This window comes from Lampetra planeri, chromosome 8, assembly GCF_965212315.1.
Source record: "Lampetra planeri chromosome 8, kcLamPlan1.2.h2, whole genome shotgun sequence".
NCBI classification, from domain to species: Eukaryota; Metazoa; Chordata; class Hyperoartia; order Petromyzontiformes; family Petromyzontidae; genus Lampetra; species Lampetra planeri.
Window position 1 is genome coordinate 282,101 of NC_136114.1, and position 21,116 is coordinate 303,216.

General features: G+C 43.1%; 1 protein-coding gene and 1 long non-coding RNA gene across 3 annotated transcripts in view; one reads left to right on the forward strand and one right to left on the reverse strand.

Annotated features, from left to right (window-relative positions):
- Nucleotides 1–801: 801 nt before the first annotated feature.
- LOC144720181 (uncharacterized) lies at nt 802–4,680 on the reverse strand. Its single transcript, XR_013585721.1, has 3 exons — nt 4,519–4,680; nt 1,797–3,184; nt 802–1,589 (listed from the first exon to the last, which is right to left on the reverse strand). It is a non-coding gene; the product is annotated as an uncharacterized LOC144720181 (long non-coding RNA).
- A 1,245-nt stretch (nt 4,681–5,925) lies between these two features.
- UTP20 (UTP20 small subunit processome component) overlaps nt 5,926–21,116 on the forward strand; it is a 116,636-nt gene continuing 101,445 nt past the window's right edge. The window contains exons 1-17 of one of the 2 annotated variants that reach the window (XM_078596680.1): nt 5,926–6,140; nt 6,366–6,431; nt 7,160–7,240; nt 7,525–7,591; nt 7,807–7,939; nt 8,647–8,835; nt 9,418–9,499; nt 9,883–10,020; nt 11,392–11,547; nt 11,727–11,873; nt 12,850–12,984; nt 13,136–13,213; nt 17,134–17,312; nt 17,850–18,005; nt 18,502–18,590; nt 20,021–20,129; nt 20,450–20,600. In XM_078596680.1, coding sequence (XP_078452806.1) covers nt 6,387–6,431; nt 7,160–7,240; nt 7,525–7,591; nt 7,807–7,939; nt 8,647–8,835; nt 9,418–9,499; nt 9,883–10,020; nt 11,392–11,547; nt 11,727–11,873; nt 12,850–12,984; nt 13,136–13,213; nt 17,134–17,312; nt 17,850–18,005; nt 18,502–18,590; nt 20,021–20,129; nt 20,450–20,600 — 1,935 coding nt within the window. In that variant the 5' untranslated portion in view covers nt 5,926–6,140; nt 6,366–6,386. The remainder of the gene's footprint in view (nt 6,141–6,365; nt 6,432–7,159; nt 7,241–7,524; nt 7,592–7,806; nt 7,940–8,646; nt 8,836–9,417; nt 9,500–9,882; nt 10,021–11,391; nt 11,548–11,726; nt 11,874–12,849; nt 12,985–13,135; nt 13,214–17,133; nt 17,313–17,849; nt 18,006–18,501; nt 18,591–20,020; nt 20,130–20,449; nt 20,601–21,116) is intronic. The other variant, XM_078596679.1, reaches the window with a different exon arrangement.

Here is a 21,116-nt window from a genome sequence, read left to right on the forward strand (position 1 = left end):
ACGTCGTGATTCAATTTATTTTATTATTTTTGACCTACGTGACTTTACCGAAAAAAAAAAGAGTATGAATCCTTGCAGTCACGAAAACTTAAAATCTATCATTCTTGCCCTAACATCTTTTAAGGCTATACGGGTTTTTTTGGGTTGCATGAGCACTGTATGTGCACCACTGTATAGGGTTAAATCGGCTACATGGTGGTGCACCAACATGTCCCCTCTCGTGTCCTCATGGACTCCTGTCCACTGGGTTGTTACACCCATCCTCCCTCCCGCCGACCCGTGCAATGCGCACATTTGCTCTGATACGTGGCCTTTGTCCCTGCAGTACATGCCTGAGCAACCCCTCAACTGAGAATCCTCGAGCCTGCTGGGATTCTGTATCACTCTTCCAGACCGTGTGACTGCTGCACTTGCTTTTTAAATCCCCTGGTCGTCAACCCCTCTCAGGAACCCACAACTCGGCCTGACAAAGAGCTTAAGCACACGATGGTGCGCAACCCAAAATCATTTCCCGCATTTTACCCGCTACGATTATGTGACAGCATCAGTAACATTTTCAGTGACACTTTCGACGGCTGTGCTAATCAGAGGTGGGACAAAGTCATTGATATGCAAGTCACAAGTAAGTCTCAAGTCTTTGCTCTCGAGTCCCGAGTCAAGTCGAGTCAAAGATGAGGAAAGTCCCAAGTCGAGTCAGAAGTCAAAGCCTGCAAGTCTCAAGTCGAGTCCAAAGTCCTACCATTTTAGTTTCGAGTCATTTCAAGTCCTCTTACCACAGAAATAAAATTTATACAAATCATGTATGTCTGTAAGATTTGTATTTATTTAAACCTCTTTTTATACAATGACATTAATCAAACACAGTAAAAAACAGAAAATTTAATTTTCACAAAAAATGCTCTTATTTCAACAGCATATTGCACTAGAACAATGCACAGCAGCTTCAGTCCTGTATTGCATTGACCTCATATTGCAAAACAGTTTAACTTTCAAATAGACATGGGTTCTTTTAGCCTAAACTTTTTTAAACATGTCATCAATAAAATCCTCACTCCTCAAAATTATCACTTCTGAAAAACTGGACCAACCTGATAATATAATTGGAATGCCTCCATAGAGACTGGTGTGTATGAGAGAGAGAGCTGTGTGGACAGGTGATGAGCAGAGAGTGAGTGTGTGTGCGCATGCGTGCTGTGGACAGGTGGAGGGAGGCCCCTACACTGCATTGCATTTGCAAAAGATCAAATTGGCCAAAAGTCTGTCAGTCATTTGTGCACGATGGGGACGCAGAATGATGCCACCATGGCTGAAAACTCGCTCCACTGGAGCACTAGAAGCAGGCACTGCCAAGACTCGGATGGCTACTTGAAAGAGTGAAGGAAGAGTCTTACTGTTCAGTGCCCAGAACAAAAGGGCATTCTGTCCTTCTGCCATGTCAATGTAGTGACTTAGCTGTACTGCTGGTGGGGTCCCAACATCCCTTTTCTGCCTCCTATGGTATGCAGCAAACAGCCCTTCTCCTTCCATGTCCTCTAGTTCTTCTTCAGCAGGCACCGGCACAGGCACAGGTTGCTCCGTCTCTGCAGCATCTTTCAGGATCAATTAAAAAAAAACGTGTCACAACAGCAGAAACAAAAGAGCTCTTATTACCATTACTGATGTTGATGATACTGTGCAAGACTGAAAATTGTTATTATTGTTAAAGTCAGATTAATATCACATTAGATCCTAGATCAGATTAAGATCAAATTATTTTACGTTGCATTTAAGTTGCATTGCAAGTCAATAAGATTTACCTTTAACTCGTTGTGCCACCTCTGCCTTGATGTCACGGTTGACCAGCACATGGGGCTCAATCCACAACAGACAAAAGGCTGGATCCAAGGCAGCTGCTTTCAGGTAGACTGTGTCCGAAAAGGGGGCAGTGATCCCTTCTTGAGACTGGGCCATTTTCACATTAATGAAGATCCCAAGAAATCTTTTTTCCAGGGATGCCTGCAGACCTCTGACCAGGCCGCTCAGGAAACGAACTTGAGGCTTCAGCTTCTCAAGATGGTGATTGAGGGACAAGACGGATGGAACAACTGCACTGATTGTAATTACTTTCTCCCCCTGTGTCAAATCAGTTGCTTCTCCGAACAGTTTCAAGATGTCCACCAACTCCTTCAGTAGATTCCACTCTCGTAGTGTGAATGACAGTTCTTTATGCCCGGCCTTCTCAAGAACTGCGCAGAGCTTTTGCTGATCACAATGAAGGACTGCTTTCACCTGCCGCAGTGTAGAATTCCACCTCGTGCTCACTGCAGCAGGGATGCCTCTGTGCTCCCCAAATTCACCATCGAATATGTCTTTAAACGTTGTGCTTGTGTGGAGCAGGGAGCTAAGTTTTGATAACTTGGAGAGAGAAGGACATGCCGCTTTTGTTTCTTTCAAACCGTCTCCCACCACCAGCTGCAATGTGTGTGCAAAACACTGCAGGCGCAGTTTCTTTGCCATAGCAGCATCGACGGTTTGCTGGTCTTCTAGGGTTAAGTCATGCCATAGCTCAGGATCATCAAGATTATCTCCAGCATCATCATCTTCCTCCTGTTCGCTGGGGAAGCAGAACGTAAATGCCTTGCGCATGTTAGCAGCATTGTCACTAATCATATAGTCCAATTTAGCTTTGATGTTGTATTCATCACATATTGCCTCAAATTGGTCACAGATGCGCTCCGCTATGTGAGAGCCTTTGAAGCGGTTGCAGGCCAAGAGATTTGTCTTTAGCTGTACCCTCTCTGCATCTCTCTCCATCCAGTGCACAGTGACACCAAGGAATCCCCTCATCTTTCGATCAGACCAAATGTCCACAGTGACTGAAACATGGTCCGTGTTGCTCAATTGAGTTTTTAACTTTGAACGTCTCTCCTCAGCAAGGCTCTCTGTTTTTGTGGTCAGCGTTCGGCGACAGACTGGGGTATACTTGCTGTCCAGCACAGCCAGAAAGTGACGAAAGCTCTTATTTTCCACAATAGATAGAGGAAAATTGCAATCAATAATCAAGTCAGACAGTGTCGCATTGGAGATGGCCTTCTGCTGTGGGTGGCTCATGCTGTAACGCCCTACACGAGTGTCCAGGAATTGTGAGATTGAAGGCTGTTGTGGTTCATCTACGATGCTTTTGTTCATCTGGTATTCTTCATACCTGTAACAGAAAAGAATATGAAACAGATGTCAGAAAATCCCTTATTGCCACACATGTTGTATTTGAAACTACTCTTTACTCATATCAATGTTGTTGTGTTAATATTCATTGTCTATTGTACACTACGGTATACGATAATACATTTCAGTTTCAGTGTATGCAATATTAAGAATATTTTCACTGCTTCAAAAGTCATAAGAAAGCCCTTTCCCTCAAGAAACTGAAGTCATATGCTTTATAGCAGTGGTTTTCAAAGTGGGGACGGGGAACCCTGGGTGTCGCTAGGGGGTGCTAGGGGGGCCATGGCAAGTTGGCATGAAAAGTATAGCAAAACAAAATAATTGAATAAATTAAATAAGTAAAATAAACCAAATTAAACCAAAAATAAGCTAAACAATATCCCCATTAGTTAAGAACTGCACTATAATAATCTATTGCATCTCTGAACATTACTACTATAATCGTTATTATTTTATTATATACTGTATATATCCCAGTGGTGCGCTGCCTCACAGACCTAGACTACGGTAGCACGCTATGTCCATGCGCTGCCTGCTGTTTGGGCATGATATGAAAAGGGAAGGCTAATGGTGGATCTTCTGTGACTGTGTCATCATTTTCCTCTTTACAGTGTATATGTCTTACTATGTTTCCTGTTGTACTTGGATGGGTTTAGGGATGCACCAACTCCATCGAGTTGTGAAAGGAGGTGCACAGAAAAAAGAGTGTGGCACGGCCCATGTCAGGGGGGCCTTGGCTGGAATCTACTGCTATATGGGGGGCCTTGTCATGGTAAAGTTTGGGAACCCCTGCTTTATAGTTCACTCTCTCCTGTACACCAGATTCCATGGTGCCTTGCTGCATCACACAGCAATTGCAGGTCTACTGCTGCCTCATTCATTGTTTAATTGTGATAGTTTATGTCTTCAGCGACAGTTCAGCTTAGTTGTGATTAACCAAAATTACATAAACGACCTCAATGAGGCAGCACACCAGCCACTCTGAAACTGAACGATTGAAAGAGTAAAACTGGAAGGCCTGTTTTTGTCTCATGTGTGTTGGAGAGACTGAGATATACATTTGTGTTTATCCGTCTAGCAGCAAGGTAGAAATGATACTTTAAAACGGACGTTGACATGATGTTGAAGAGGTTTTCCATCTGAGTGTGTTACACTCATGTACCTCATATAATCGGGGTTCAAAAATCCCTATTTTTGTAAGCATTAACCGGCAAGGGAGACGTGCGTTTACTGTCTCGTTGATACAGTAAATATGCAGCAGCTAGTAAGTTACGGTACATCCGATAAGGTGCTTAGCATTCGTTCAAAACTTACCTTTCTTTGTGCAACTTCAGGTGTCGAACAAAGTTAGACGTTGTGGCAGCACCGTCTGTAATCTTCGACCCGCATGTTTTGCAAATTGCAACTCGTTTTTTGTCGACTACATCGTAATTTTTATAGCCAAACGAAACTATCTTCGGTATCATTTTGCCAACTGGCGCGTTGTTGCTTGTTGCGCTTCATTGGTTGTCTTGCAATGTGCCTGCTTAGATGCTGTCCAATCAAAACAACGTGAGACTACAGTGATTGGATGTCGTGCAGGCAGCGCGCGTGCTCTCTGCATGCATACAGGTGGTTTACATTTTTTTCACAGATGCAGATAAACTGAGAGCGGCGCGGCCGTGTGAACATTTTTTCCCCCAGTTTTCATGGGAAGTAGCAAGTCTTCTCGAGTCAAAAGGCGCAAGTCCAAGTGAAGTCACGAGTCATTGATGTTAAAGTCCAAGTCGAGTTGCAAGTCTTTGTACATTTTGTCGAGTCGAGTCTGAAGTCATCAAATTCATGACTCGAGTCTGACTCGAGTCCACACCTCTGCTAATTATAGTGTACACCCCCAGGGTAGTGCTGAACATCATAGCCATACGTAAAGTAATTTTTATTTGTGAATTGCGATAACCTATTAGTTATTATGTTAATACGTTTATTGCTATTTTTCCTTTATAGTCTTCTTTCACAAGACTGCTGTAGATGCAGAGCAACAGCTAGTTTCACATGCAGGTGGTCAACCAAATAAGCGCATCGGGAGCAGAGGAGTGTGTCGCTGTTGAGTCTCATTTCGTAGTTGTGGATCTTTGGTCTGTTTTGGATGACCAGTCGCACACTACTGGAGAGTTTTTAATTTTCCATTTCTGCATTAGGTATCCGCATCTGCCATGGTTTGTTCAGTGGATGCGGTTTAGGGTGGATCATGAACTTCGTGTAAGATCAAACCCAGAGATCTTGTGTTGTCTTTACATAAACAGGCTGAATGTCTCACGAACACAGCCACCGTTGCTAATTTGTTTTTCCTACATTCCTCCTTATGACGATTGCTTGTGTGATTACGATCGCTTGTGTTGTGATCGAAACGTCGTAGTTTTTTGTTATTTTATTTAAACCATCTACATGACTTTACTGAAAGACCCGAATAATATTTATCGCTCTCCTTGTATTTGTGGGGGAGCGGGTGCGAATGGAATCGAATTCAAAATCGATTCCTTTAGGGCGGAATCTTACATTCGAATCGTAAAATCTTGGATTCGGTCATCTGTATCGAATGCGGAGAAGGTTGATGGAGGAATCGATTCCGCCTCGACCCTTGCGCCTCTCAGGCGCGGTGACGTCGAGCGGATGGGGAGGGGGTACTCGGCGGACCCGCCGTTTCCGGTGCAGGCCTCGCCCCCTGACCTTCACCCCGGAAGTGACGTCGGACACTGTACACACGTGGAGCCAGCGCGCGGTACAGTGCGTGTTGGAGCTCGTGGTCGGAAACGGAGGAGCCGGAGTGTGAATCGTCCTCGTGGGGTTTGATTCTTAACGCAGGAGCGGCTCGTCAGCTCAGAGATACAGCTGGGAACAGGGTTCACCAACTCAGAGGTATATCACCACATCTCGGGTTCATCGCCACAGAGACACCGGTACGCGGTACTGTATATCAACACCATACGAACAAGGTACAGAAGCATTCATTGAATACATAGAGCCGCTGAAGGCCTCAATAGATACAACAATGTATACCGTTATTGATGATAATACAGATTCCAACAACGCAGTGTTTTTGGCCAAGGAGATGCGATAAGAGGCAGGCTGCAAGATCATGGCCCACTGGACACGTGAATGAAGCTGCGTGTTTGTGATTACAGAGCAACGGAACGGCCTCCACAATGAAGACGAAGTCGAGCCACCACAAGTCTGAAAACAGGTTTCGCGTAAGTGCAGCAGTGTTTCAACGGCTAATTTCATCTCCTGGTTAAGTTGTACGTTACAAATAAATTGATATGTATTCGATTGCTTTCTTAACATTGCCCTATAATGGAAACATAGTGTGCAGTGCAACTACTCTTATCCTAGAAAACAAATTCGTCAATAACACTGTGTGTATGTGGGCTTGAGTTGGCAACTGCACTTTAGACCATACGACCCGAAGAGAATAAAACATGTAAACTGTTTTATGATCAGTTTTAAAATAGACGTGGAAAGTTACCTCATGGTAGCTGTTGAATAACACACTAATTTAAAGAGTATTACTAAATAAACTCGTATTAAAAGTATAGTAAAATTATTCCTGCACATGGTATGATAAAAACAACTTTTTTTATTCCATATGATGTGAGGACGCTTATTGATGCGTGTATTACCGTGACAATTACTCATCGACGTTGGTGTAAAACTGGCCGATTTATATAACATGGTGATAAATTTACCCCCTTTTCTACCAAATGCTGGTGTCAGTCGCCTTTCCGTCATCTTGATCTTAATTGGATCAAGCCGGCGAGGCTCCCAATGGGGCTAAACAGTTGGCAAGACAAATGAGATCCACTATCTTCGTTACATATCAACCAGTACATGTTATCATTCGTGTGAAAAGCTATGCCCGTGATATTTAGTGAAAATGAGTCGAGCCTGTGATAAAGTTATTTCTCGCTTTTCTCCGCAGTTCCTGACCTTTGCAGAGCGTTTGGCGAATGTCAACATCGATGTGATCCACAGGATCGACCGCACGGGCAGCCTCTCTGAGGTGAGGCCTCTCCGGACAGCAGTGGCATTGTCTCTGTTCCAGTCATCATGTTTCCGCTTCTAAATCAGCTAGTATATATATATTTATACATATAGAAAAGTGTTTTTATCATTTTATTGATCCCCGGCACAATTTAGTGAACGTTGTGAATACGTTACAGTCTGAAAAGCATCTGAATGTGGGCACTAAATGAGTATTTGGATATTTTGGCTGGAAAATAAAATGGTGTCCTCACTGAACCATTGTTTTCAGATGTGTATAACTGGACTGTTTCTGTGACTCAGGAGGTGGAGACATACTTTTACGAAGGACTGCAAAAATGGAAGGATCTAAATGCCACGGAAAATTTTGGTATGCATTACATTAAACAGTCATTTTCGTGTAGGAATTTTCCAAATGAATTATCACCTTGAAATGATCACAAATATTTTCCTTGAATAATTGCGTGACTACAGCAGGTAAGTTCTACCCCATACTCTTTTGCCAAGTAACTTTGACTTTTTGAATACCTGCCAATGTTCATGTATAAGTATGCATTGGTTGTAATGTGCGGTTTGTGTTCGCAGGTGCATTTTTACGAGAGGTGAATGGCTTGTGCCAGTCATTCCCCCAGCTGGTACACCACCAAAATGCTGTTGTCCAGGCCCTCAAAGCACATCTACAAGTACCCAACAGCCTGGCCTTACAGCCACTGCTGGAGTAAGCCCACGTCGTACTTTTATCCTGTCACTAGCTTTACTACCCGGCTTCGCCCGGGACTTGGATTCTTGTCTTGAATTAATACACGGCCTACGCAGAGGGTTGGGGGGGGGTGCGTGACGTCAGCAGGCACACTGCGTAACGCTGCCGCAAGCGGGTGACATGACAGATGTGACGTCACCGCTCACTTGCCGTGCAAAATATATGCATTATTGCGCCCCAAACCCCACAAAAATACCAAAGTCTTTATACTTTTTACATTGTGTACAGTCTAGAAGCTACCCACATGCCAAATTTCAAGTTTGTTGCATGTCGGGAAGTATGCTAAACATTTCGAACAGACACACATTCACAAATTTCCCTTTAATATATATTGATGAGCATTCACCGACTTGGATGTCAGAATTTTGGACAGCAAATGCTGTAAATGGCTCTAGGCCATTGATTGAGAGATTATTTTTGCATTTTACATGGATTTTTTGGCACATGAGTGACCATGTAAACGAGTGAATTTTTACTTTTTTTCATTACATTAAAATATTGAAACCATTTTAATATAAATTTTGAAAATATAATCTTGATAGTTGCCAGACAATCAGAATTTCCTCTTGCACCTTTGTAGTTGTATGGGATCCATGAGCAATGTCTTCAGCGTGATGGTGCAGATTTTGTCTCTAATGGTGCATGCTTGTGTGTTTCTTCAACAGTCTGGTTGTGCAGCTGGCCCGGGACTTGCAGACAGATTTCTACCCTCATTTTCCCGAGTTTTTTTCCATTGTGACGGGGCTGTTGCAAACGCAGGACACTGACCAGCTGGAGTGGGCCTTTTGCTGCCTCGCCTACCTCTACAAGTACCTGTGGAAGCCCCTCATTCGGGACATCCAGAATGTCTACAGGTCTGCCCCTCAATTCAACACGGTCGTCAATAATATTACGGTCTTAAAGGAAATACATAATATTTGATGTGTCAGGCAGTGGCCCTTCATATAACATAGGTCAGGGAGAAGTTGTGAAAAATAGTAGGCAACTGTACCGTACACCATTGGTCCCTGATAAGAATTACAGTTTAAGATTGTTTCCAGATAAGTCTTAGATTGACATATAAGTACTTGCCCTTTCATAATTATTGGGTAAAATGTAGTTTGCACGAACTCATTTGTATGGAAAGTATTTCAAATGTTTCTGGCACATTGCATCATGGGTAACCATGTTGCAGCATGGAATCGTATTGAAGAGATCCATTGTTTTCTGACTGACTAATTTCTGGGCCTCATTTGATTTGACATCAATGAGGCATTCAGGTATAATGTTCTCAATTCCTAAAACTTATCCATATATAATTTCTCCTTTGCTCTCATACCATTACATTGGAGAGCTGATTATTCTTATACCATTACATCGGAGAGCTGATAAGTGGATAGCTGTGGTAGTAAACAGTAATCTATATAGCTTTATTTTAACTTTTTGTGTTTGTGCAGTATGTACAGTACTCTTCTGGCACACAAGAAGGAACACATCAAAAATTTTGCAGCTGAGAGCTTCGCCTTTCTGATGAGAAAGGTAAATGGTGTATTGCTAAATTGTGATTCTCATGTTTTTATATGGTGACCTCAGCTCATGGAGGAGGGAGCTGTTTTGTTATTTACCCAAGTACATGTTTACCCCTTAAAGAAGCCGATTTTTACTGCACCGAGAGTCTGTTTCTTAAAACTTTATTATGACATTAGAAATAGCAACGGAATAATATTGAGTTTGGAAAGCCATACATATTATTACTAAAAAGGGGATAAAGGTATGTATATATTTTCCATGCTGCTTTAGCAGCAATGGTGTTAAAAACACTACCTTTCCACTTGGTCGACAAAATAGGGTGTCATGATTGTGTGATGATTATATGATAAGAGGTGCTTTTGCGTTTTTGTCGTAACCGATGCGATAAACAGGTTCCTGACCACAGCGCTCTCTTTGATTGGATGTTTACCGACCTGGAGCAAAACCCGGACAAGCGCGATGGGTTGGGTCGCCTGCTGTTTCAGATGTGCAGGGGGGTCCGCATGCAGTTCCACTCCTGCGCTGGCAGGGTGAGTCACATCTTGTGTGCTTCCACTGCTAAGGAGGGGGTTGGGGGGTTCGGGTATCATCCTGGCGTGTACGCCTCTCATCTAAAGTGTACGATCATACCGCTGTAGTTCACGTAAAACTCGCAACTTATGACTTTTATCTACTTGACCAAAATATTCCTTGTTTGCGATGCATTCTCGCACATGCTGTTTGAACGTATGAGTTTTACACGGCTTTGTATGTGTGTGTGTTGCTCATGAAGGCACATTTACACTACTGCCCTACTGCATACTAGATGGTGCTCTGCGTGGCATGACGTAACCATCGCATTATACGAAGCAGCATGCCTGGAAATGGTGTGACTCCCGCTAGTTTGAGCTCACGTCCCAATGATGTTTAAAGTGCCTTCCTTTCCAACACATATTTACGCGATCTAACCCAAAAACCTATTATGGATAATATTGGTCGCGAAAGCCTATGTGTTAAACTGCCCTCCTTAGCTCTCCCACATAGGTCAGTGGGGAAATCATTTGTAGGAACCACACCCTTTTCTTGGTCCCAACATTCCCAAAATAAAAATTGGATCCTTCTTACATAATCACAGACAAGAAGCACTTAATCTTTTTGAAACTTTTCTTAGGTCATGTTTTCTGTTATTTTTTTACGTACTATAAAAACAAAAACCACACGGAGTCTCAAGATTTTTTTTCAGGAGGGTTCTGCACTGGGATGTTTGGCCAACACCAATGCCATATATTAATTTAGGAGCTTTCGTGACTGCAGGAATTATTCTTTGGTTCTTTTCGGTTAAGTCACGTCTAAAAATAAAATAATAAATTAAAATAACATATTACGACGTTTCGATTGCAACACAAGCAATTATCATCAGGTATAAAAGAAATAGCAACAAAAAATCTAACTAGAAAACTATAGACAGACATACAAGCAGACAGACATCACAACGGCACACAGAGAGAGGACACACATCGGCACAAAGAGAGGGGTTGTCTCTATGACGGTCCCTTAAATATAGAGAGGGGGGGCGAGAACGGAGAGAGGGAGGGGGCAGAGAGAATTAGCATATCAATGAGTGTACGCCAACGTACGCCAACGCAGTTGGCGTACGTTGGCGTGTTGCAATCGAAACGTCGTAATATGTTATTTTAATTTATTATTTTATTTTTAGACGTGACTTAACCGAAAAGAACCAAAGAATAATGCCATATATGTTTAGTTGTGGGTGGAAATGGAGCAAATTAGGCAGAGAACATACAAACCACACACAGAGAGGTGCCCAGTGTTAGGAATCAAACCTAGGTGCTTACTGTGAGGCACAAGAGTATGTTGGTATTCATAAGGGAACGTATTGGACCACCGTTTGCATGCTTCAGGTGCTGCCGATAATGCTGGAGAAGCTGGGACCCCGAACAAAGGTGGGGCCTCCTCTGCCCTGGGCAGACGTGAGCCACTCTCTGTGCCAGATGGTCCAGTGGGTAGGGGACCACATGCTCAAGGAGCACTGCCCGGTGGTCTGGGACTCCCTGCTGGTATGCCTTAACATATTCACTCGTTTATATAAGTGCAAAAGGACACACGTGCTTTTGTGGTTCAGCGTATATTTCGTGATGTAATGGGTGTGATCATATCTACATGATTATTGAGTGTGGCGTGTCAGTTGTATGACATAAGCACATTTATTTCATTTGATTAATTCTCATCTACACAGGATGCTGTTGCAAAGCTAAGCCAAATGTTGGCTGGAGACGGTGATGCTGAAGGCTGGGAGCAGATGGAGAGACTGCTGGTGGTCATTCTCACATTGCTCAAGCACGGGCGTGGAAAGAAGGTCACAGAACCGGAGAAGATCAGCCTCGTGAGTTGCAATCCATGTGCCCCCCATAATACCGCTGGACCTTTACTTTAAACCAAAACTATAAAGCTTAAAACTGTTTTACCATTTGAACTTCACTCTAGTACAGGAGGCCCTTGAATATCGCAGGTTTATCTTCCGTTGTTTCGACCTATCGTGGGCAACCTCTTTGTATACCAGTTTAGTTATCGCGGGGGTTTGGCTTTTCGTGGGTATTCTGTACACAGAAGTACTGAGTCATTTGCTGATACCTTGAGGTGGGACAAGGCAGGCAAGAGACATGAGAGAGTCGGTGGGACCTCAATCTTTGCCGTGCAAGGATCTCGCGGACAAAGACTCTCCTATTAACACTGTTGGCAAATGCTGTTAGCGAGCACCTCTGATGGCCAACAAGGCACACGAGGTGGTGGGTGGCAAACACCACGCCCGGCCGCCTTTGTCCCCCCAGTGGCAATATTTACACACTGCTCCACGTACTCATTTGAGGCTGAGTCGACCTTGGGGAGGCCCAGGACCGATTCAGATAAACTTCACTGGTGTTGGCCGTGAATGGGAATTAAACTTGGGTCGCTGGGTTCGTAGCGCAGCGCGCTAACCGCTACACTACCGCTCCCCACTCGCGTACAAACACACGCACACAAAACCCACTTTGGGTCATCTTCGTTGATCGTTGAGTACAGTATTTATACTCCTATTTATTGTCTAGGAATGCTTTTTTTTTACATGTGTATTTACATTTTTTTTGTGTGCAGTACGGTACTTATTTTAATTGTGTTGTCTATTTTTGGTTGACTTTTTACCTAACCCCATAATTTTGGTAAGGCTTAAGTATTAGATATTGCGGTATTGGATTTCGTAGTACCCCCCCCCCCCCCACCACTGATATTCAAGGGTCTCCTGTACTTGTTCCAATCCATGCACGAGCTTTGCGTTCATGTGTGTGAGATTAAAGTGGAGTTGTACAAATGTCAATCAACAGGTGCTGGTGAGGCTGTTGGAGGGATTCCAAGTACCGCACGAGCGTGCATCCTCGCTGCTCAAGGTGGTGTCCACCCTCCTGCTGGCCGAGCACGCGTTCCTGCCCAGCCACGCCGTGGAGCAACTCCTCCGAGCAGTAAGCCCTTCTCCTCTGCGCGCAATTATTTTTCCACTACAGCTTGGCCGTGCGTGTATTTCATGTGACCATAGTGATTTATGATATAATTACGAATTAATGCGCTTGGATTATTGGTTTTTTTTATAGCTTTGTGTGCGTTCTCTTTCAGGTGTTTGACAGCAGCTGCAGCCAGGAGACTGTGATTAATTTCTGCCTGGAAATGTTTGACGTGCCAGATTTTGAGCAGGTATGTGTACGCTGCAGCCACGTTTTTAGGACAAGAGATTAGGATGTGGTGCCCTAAGATAAGGATTTTTGGGACCGCATCAGTTGTTCGTTTTATATTTTGTATAGTTTGTTTAGCATTGCAGCTGAATTTTTCAATTTTGGAAGGTTATGAGTACAAATCCTGGTCAGGTTCACTTTGGTCCATCGGGCATCCACCGTAGGTAAAAAGAGGGGACCCCTTTGAAAAGTCAAGAGTGGTTGTCTCATTGATTTGATAATTGTGTAGTAATGTTTCGATGCACACGAAGCTGGAATAACAACTATGATTGAACAACATTGTTATTTTATATACTTTGAGAACATAACTTGTTACATACACTTTAATAAAAAATATCCTTTCCCAAACCTGATTTTAAGTGTACATCAATCCCTCGCGAATCGTGGGGTTTAGGTCCCGGGCCCTATGGGAAATAGGGGGGGTTAGGGGAACCAGCCATGGTCAGGCTCATCATATCTGAACTAAGTTGCCTGTTTATTCACTAAACACAAATAGAATACATTACATTACACAATAACATAATAGGACGAACATACATTACATTTACTATTCTTAGGTTTTTTCGGTAAAGTCACGTAGGTAAAAAATTTAAATTAATAAAACTAAAATAAAATAAAAAATCACGACGTTTCGGAGGCAACCCAAGCTTCCGTCTTCAGGTGGAACCGTTACAGCCCGACAGCTGTATCAAGTAAATGAGAGATTACAAGAGATACCACTCCGTATATATAATGGTTGAGGGGGGGGGGCCAGGAACGGCCCACTTTTTATTATTATGGTAAGGTGCGGCTTGAGACTACGAATAGACTACATAACAAATGACTGAGCCTTTATTATGGAGAGGTGCGGTTTTTGACTACGCCTAGCCTACATAACAAAATGCTGCAAATGAGACCGAGCCTCTGCCATGTAGATGGTAATGGACTACATAACAAATGACTGAGCCTTTATTATGGAGAGGTTCGGTTTGTGACTACGCCTAGTCTACATAACAAAAGTGTGAAAAAAGAAGCTAAACCTGGTAAAACAAAACTGGCTGTCTATCAGTAACCTGTAATAGTTGTCTGTCAAATAAGATGGTCCAAATAAGTGTAGTTACATCTTTTTTGCATGGTTAATCACATCTTTCCAATGATTACTCAGTTTGTAACCATCATCATGGTTGAAATTATGTCTGTGTTTGTATATTTGTATGGCTTCGTGTACAAACCTTTGATGGTAGCCAGGAGGTTTGCAGAGCACCTTAGTCTCGGAAAAGACAATTTCATGAGAGCCCACAGAGTTGTAGCAATGATTGGCAACGGCCGAAGAATCAGTTCGGCCGTGTTTCAGATCTGACTTGTGCTCGCGGACACGATCAGAAACATGACGTTTCGTTTCTCCAATGTAGCAATCACCACAACTGCAACTCAGTTTGTAGACTCCAGGATACTGTAAGTCAGGAACGACATCCTTCACAGATGGAATCCGATCACGGATTTTATGCACTGTACTGAATCGGACTTGGATCTTATGTTTGTTTAGAATTTTGGAGATCTTTTTGGTCACGCCTGCTATGTATGGTAACGTGATAGTTTTGGTCGGAGTTTCATGTGGCTGTTTCTGTATGGTGGGAGAAACAGCTTGGCGGATGGTGCGGTCAGAGTATCCGTTCATCCTGAGGGCCCGATGTACATGTCTTAATTCACCGGCCAGTTGGTGTTGGTCAGAAATGCCATGAGCTCTGTGGTATAGCGTTTTGATGAGAGAATTCTTTTGAGATGGGTGGTGGTGGGAATCCGGTTTCAAGTAGGAATCTGTGTGGGTGGCTTTCCTGTAGACAGAATGTCCCAAGGATCCGTCAGGTCTCCTCTCAAACAGAATATCCAAGAATGGTAGTTTACCATCTTTCTCCACTTCCATGGTGAATCTGATGGATGGGTGTCTGGAATTGATGTGGTCCAAGAAGTGGTTCAATGCTGGGAGGCCATGTGGCCAAATGACGGAAGTGTCATCCACATACCTCTTCCACAGGGAAGGACGCAGGGTGGATGTCTGGATGGCGTCTGATTCAAACTTTTCCATGAACATGTTGGCTATCACTGGTGACAAGGGGGAGCCCATAGGGGTACCCTCATTCTGTTTGTAGAAGGTGCCATTCCAGGTAAAATAGGTGTTGGTGAGGCAATGCCTAAACAGCGCAGGTACATCAGAATTCAATCCATGTTGGACCAAGTCCTCAATTATTGTTAGGGTGTCCGGTACTGGGACTTTGGTAAACAGAGATACTACATTAAAACTGACGAGGATGTCATCAGGAGATAGTACCATGTCCTTAACCATAGAGACTAATTGGGTTGAGTTGAGTACTGCCGAAGAGGTCTTGCCTGTGAAGGGAAGCAGAGTATCTGATAGAAACCGGGCTAGTTTGTAGGTAGGAGAATTTATAGTCGACACGATGGGTCATAGCGGGGTGCCTTCTTTATGGATCTTGGGAAGACCATAGAGTCTGGGAGGTCTTGCCGCTGATGGTTTTAGAGAGGGACATGATGATGGTTACAAACTGAGTAATCATTGGAAAGATGTGATTAACCATGCAAAAAAGATTTAACTACACTTATTTGGATCATCTTATTTGACAGACAACTATTACATGTTACTGATAGACAGCCAGTTTTGTTTTACCAGGTTTAGCTTCTTTTTTCACACTTTTGTTATGTAGGCTAGGCGTAGTCACAAACCGAACCTCTCCATAATAAAGGCTCAGTCATTTGTTATGTAGTCTATTACCATCTACATGGCAGAGGCTCGGTCTCATTTGCAGCATTTTGTTATGTAGGCTAGGCGTAGTCACAAACCGCACCTCTCCATAATAAAGGCTCAGTCATTTGTTAGGTAGTCTATTCGTAGTCTCAAGCCGCACCTTACCATAATAATAAAAAGTGGGCCGTTCCTGCCCCCCCTCCCTCAACCATTATATATACGGAGTGGTATCTCTTGTAATCTCTCATTTACTTGATACAGCTGTCGGGCTGTGAAGGTTCCACCTGAAGACAGAAGCTTGTGTTGCCTCCGAAATGTTGTGATTTTTTATTTTATTTTTTATTTTACTTTCATTAATTTAAATTTTTTTACCTACGTGACTTTACCGAAAAAACCTAAGAATATGAATCCTTGCAGTCACGAAAGCTTCAAATCTAGAATTACATTTACTTTTTACATACCTTTAATATTGATGATAGACATCCATGATGACCATGATGACAATGACGATATATATATGTCTGTTTAACTTGTTTCGCACCGTACGTAGCCAGAGATGCTGGGGAAGGACGACAAAGTAAATACAAAAAACTTAACACGGTGACAATGAGATAATGGGTGAAAGGATGGTTAGAAGGAGGAGCTCAGCCCATCCTCCCCCTGTTTGGTTCATCAATGACAGATGAGTGGGCACAGTGACGGCCATCAGCAGTTATGGCTGCGCGGCATATAGGACACTTTTTCATTTTTAGAAGCACCACCAGCAACACTAGCGACGTGGTCTATGTGCTGCGAGAATCGCAACAAAACAGAGGGGACAGTTGAAGAGCTACGCAGCACCACGGGTGGCCCACGGGTGGTGCTGTGGCACGGAGGAGAACCGCGACCCAGCAAAATCTGTAAATGGGTGTTACCGACCTGTGGGTACTCAAAATGTCCAGGCTCCATTTGGTACATTGGTTAACACGTAATAATAAACCGTGTGTACATGCATTCCATGGTTGGCAAGTCCGCGGTTAGCGAGGGATTGCTGTATAACACAGTGACAAAGTAGTAAATTATGGCCTCGTTTGTTGTGCATAGAGCAACCATGGTGGATGCACAAGTCATACTGATTCTGTACCTTTCTCATTGTGCAGTTATTCTTGCCTCAACTGCTGCAGTACCTGGAGTGTTCCTTCCTGAAGGATCAGGAAGACCAATCAGATATGGCTGTGGGCCTCTTGGCCCATCTTGTGCTAAAGAAAGCCCCACCGCCTACTGATGGTTCCATGCCTTTTGAGAAATATCCTCTCCTCTTCTTGGGGAAACAGCGAAGGTGAAGCGATTTGCCTCATCCGCACAGCACGATGACATCTTGCTTGTGATACATTGTAAATGCATCATGTGTAAACATGAAAACTCCACTGCAGGAAAGTGTATTGATGCATGTAAGATATGTTAATCTTATTCTCCAATTCTGTTATTCTTGGACATTCGCTCCACATCAAGAGTTCTACCTCGGCAATATATTTCCATTATTTGGTCCACGTTAGTAACAAGTCTGTCATGCATTTATATATCAACGAGTCCATAATTCATCATTAGCCACAATCAAACCACTGCCGCATGAAGAAGGCTGCTCCAAAGCCAGTGGCACTTTGCATAGTTCCACGCTGCAAACATCTATCCAGCACCAGCACACAAACTGATTTAATAGTTCCATTTCCTCGTTGAATTAATTGCATAATAAACAGAAGCAATTTGCATCGTATAGCCCGGTTGTGATTGTTGTCATCAAGGCTCAATTGGTGAGTATCACGACGAGGCAGAACGGTAATTTACTTGAAAGGCCTCGTCCCTTGGATGCTGACAGGAGCGCCCTGAAGAAGGGAAAGAGTGCGGTGGAGGAGCAGGGGACGTACTTGAATGTAGCGGAGTACCTGCTGGGGCTGCTGGAGATGCCGGGCGACGGCTGGGAGGAGCGGCTGCCTCTCCTCTGGGCCACTCTCCTTGTGCTTCCACATATTCGGTATGTCAACGAATGCATTCGGTGTCGCATACAGAAATGTGAACATGTGTGCCCGTGCTCACCGTTATGCTGGATGTGGGGTTGTATATACGGTGGAATGAGTTGGTTGGTGTGATTGTTATTAATTGCATAATAAGTGTAACTAATATATACATCGGTTTAAACGTTTGTGTAATTCAACGGGATTTCTGATTGTAATACATGTACATCCTGCACATGCCAATGTTTTATTAGTTGTTCTTGCTGTAAAAGAATGATAGATTGGCATTTTATTCTGTGAAATTAACTTGCAGATTCTACTGGAATTGAGGGGTGGTCTTTATTGTTGCACAGCCTGTCCTTGGGCATCGTCTTCATGAAGTGGTGTGGTGTTAACGCTGGCATTATGATAACGAGAAAAGGCTCCAGGGAAGGTCATTGACGTCACCATTTAGTGAGAAGTCTCGTAATGTATGTAATGTGTGAATTTAACTACCAATGCCCCTTTCTCTCACAGGCCACTTGAGAAGATGTTTGTCAATACCATCTGCGAGCTCATTGATAAAACAGTAGCTGTGGTCAGAAACCAAGGCGAGCCAATATCAGGTGATATTTGTATAATATTGATTGCCAATATCCATTCTAACGTGAATATTATCCCAAGCATTGTTTTGTATGTTCTGTGTCTGTTGTCAGTGTATTTTGTTCTGAGGCTCCCTGTGCTGTTAATGCTCTCCAAGAAGACTGATATACTTCTGCCTACTGTATTATATTTGTGAGTTATTTGATTGGATCACTTTGTCGTCATGGCAGATCTAGCACTTCCGAAATAAAATTTACCTCACCTTCATCTTTTTATGATTATTATAATCTGCTAAGGCCAAAGAAATTGTGATTTTTTTTTTCCTGTCATGGGTCTGCAAGGATTTGCTGTCGCGTTAAATAATGGAGAGGAAAGCTTAGATCTCTGCTCTTGCACAATCTTTCAATACTATATGGCTTTTAGAAATATGGTCTCATCACCTAGATTGATTTGTACAGGGGCAAGGAAAGTTTTTTCTCTTTAGTAACATAGTTATCACCTCTGCCGTGTTGAGCCAATCTTCCCGAGCTGTTTGCGCTGCAGGAAATTGAATATTTATCTTTCATTTAACATTGATTAATATTTGAAATATATTAGATTTTTCATGTGCTTATTTTTTATTTGTGTTCTTTGCTCTGATGGCTTTATCTCATTGCTGTACTTTTATTCGTTTTGCTTTTGCAATTTTGGTGATCCAGGTCACCCTTGAAAATGAAACAAAACGAAACTTGAAACGTAAAACTTCATGAGCCCAGATTAATTTCGAACATGGGCACCACAATACCTGGTGACGTGGCCTCATTAGATTGCATCATTAGGGACCTGTGTGATTTTGCCCTATGAATGGCTGCAGAGTTTGCCACTAACAGTAGAGCAGAGCCCAGTCTTCGTTTTTGTGTTGATGGCCGTTATATCAAACCGATGATGACTGCCGGGCAAGCCCAGAACGATTGAAGGTCAATGGGTTTGCGTATGACAAACTCAATTTTGGCTGTATAATGGTTTTTGCACTTCGGATGTACATGCACTGATTCTTAGGTGCACATACAAATCAACATTGGGAGTTGGTATTTATACATTCATAATAAAAATCGTCATTACATGTTATGTATCGCTGGGTCACTTGGATTTATTGCGCAGTTTAAGAGAAACTCGTGTTGCTGATTTTATTATTCGTGACCCCATTCCGATACACTGTCATTTTTACTATTTGTTTGAATGTCGACGGCTGGATTGGGCCGGTATTTGTTTTTAACACTTCTTCCAAATGCCTTGCGCATGTTTAATTCCACGTTTGTTGTATGCATACCATCACTGCCCTCGTTTTGGTGCTGACAGCTTTTCAAATACACCTTCTGGAGATACGCCAGCTCCTTCGTGTGATATTCATCCACGCTGTGGGGGCATTCAAGCAACCGATTGTTTTGTAACGTTTCTTTCGGGCCGCATGCAGGGCTTTTGCTGTTTGTGCTGAGGCAGGCCGTCTCGTCGCTGCTCAGCCTGACGGAGGACGTGGATGTGCTTGCTGTCTTGCCTTGCCCACTGGTCATCACGCTGGTGCAGTAAGAAGCTCACTCTTCACCAGGACAACTCTGCTCTTTGCTTATTGTGGCGTGGTGGTATAATGGTTAGCACCTTTGTATTGCAAATCAGAGATCACCAGTTGTCCACCCAGCAGAAACAGTGTGTAACTCTATGAATGGGTGTGTAACCATGATTGAGTGTAACTCTATTCATGGGTGTGTAACGCTATGAATGGGTGTGTGGCTCTATGAATGGGTGTGTGGCTCTATTCATGGGTGTGTAACTATGAATGGGTGTGTAGCTATGAATGGGTGTGTAACTATGAATGGGTGTGTAACTCCATGGATCTGCTCTCCAGGCGTTTCCCCAGCGAGCTGTCCGTGCTGCTGCTGGCAGACCTGTGCTACACGAGGCTGGCACTGACAGGGCAGCACCACCTGCTCTCAGCACAGCATCTGCTGGAGATTTTTCCTCCGCTTGAGAAAAATCTCTCCTCCTCCAGTGCAAGGGTACCTTAATTTGTTTCTAGAAATGAAGGAAAAACACGTCTTGTGTAGCTGAATCAATGCAGGGCACGCATCTAACAGAGCATTGGTTTAAATAAGCATAGCACTGCTGATGAGATACTGAAGATCGCTTGAATTAAACCAATGCTGCTGAAAATGGCCACTCCGAGGAGGCCTTGTGGCTGGTGAGATCTGTCAAATAAAATACTCCTGGTTTTTTCTGTAGATGGATACATATGGGAAAGAGGTGTCATGTCTATTGTGTTGCTCATAGCGAAGGCAAGGAAACATTGGTAATGGGGCTCTTGTAAAATACAAATCTAATTTAGATCACATGTCTTTCTTATCCAAAATGTAGCTTTAGCCTAGCTTATGGTCAAATACCTCCTTTACACAGAAACTAGCTATTTCCAAAGTAAGCATTTAATTCCTTAAGCATTTATAATATTAAATATATTAAATTAAGTTTAGCTTTCAATAATGTCATTGTTTTGTGGTGAATTACATATATAATGGAAT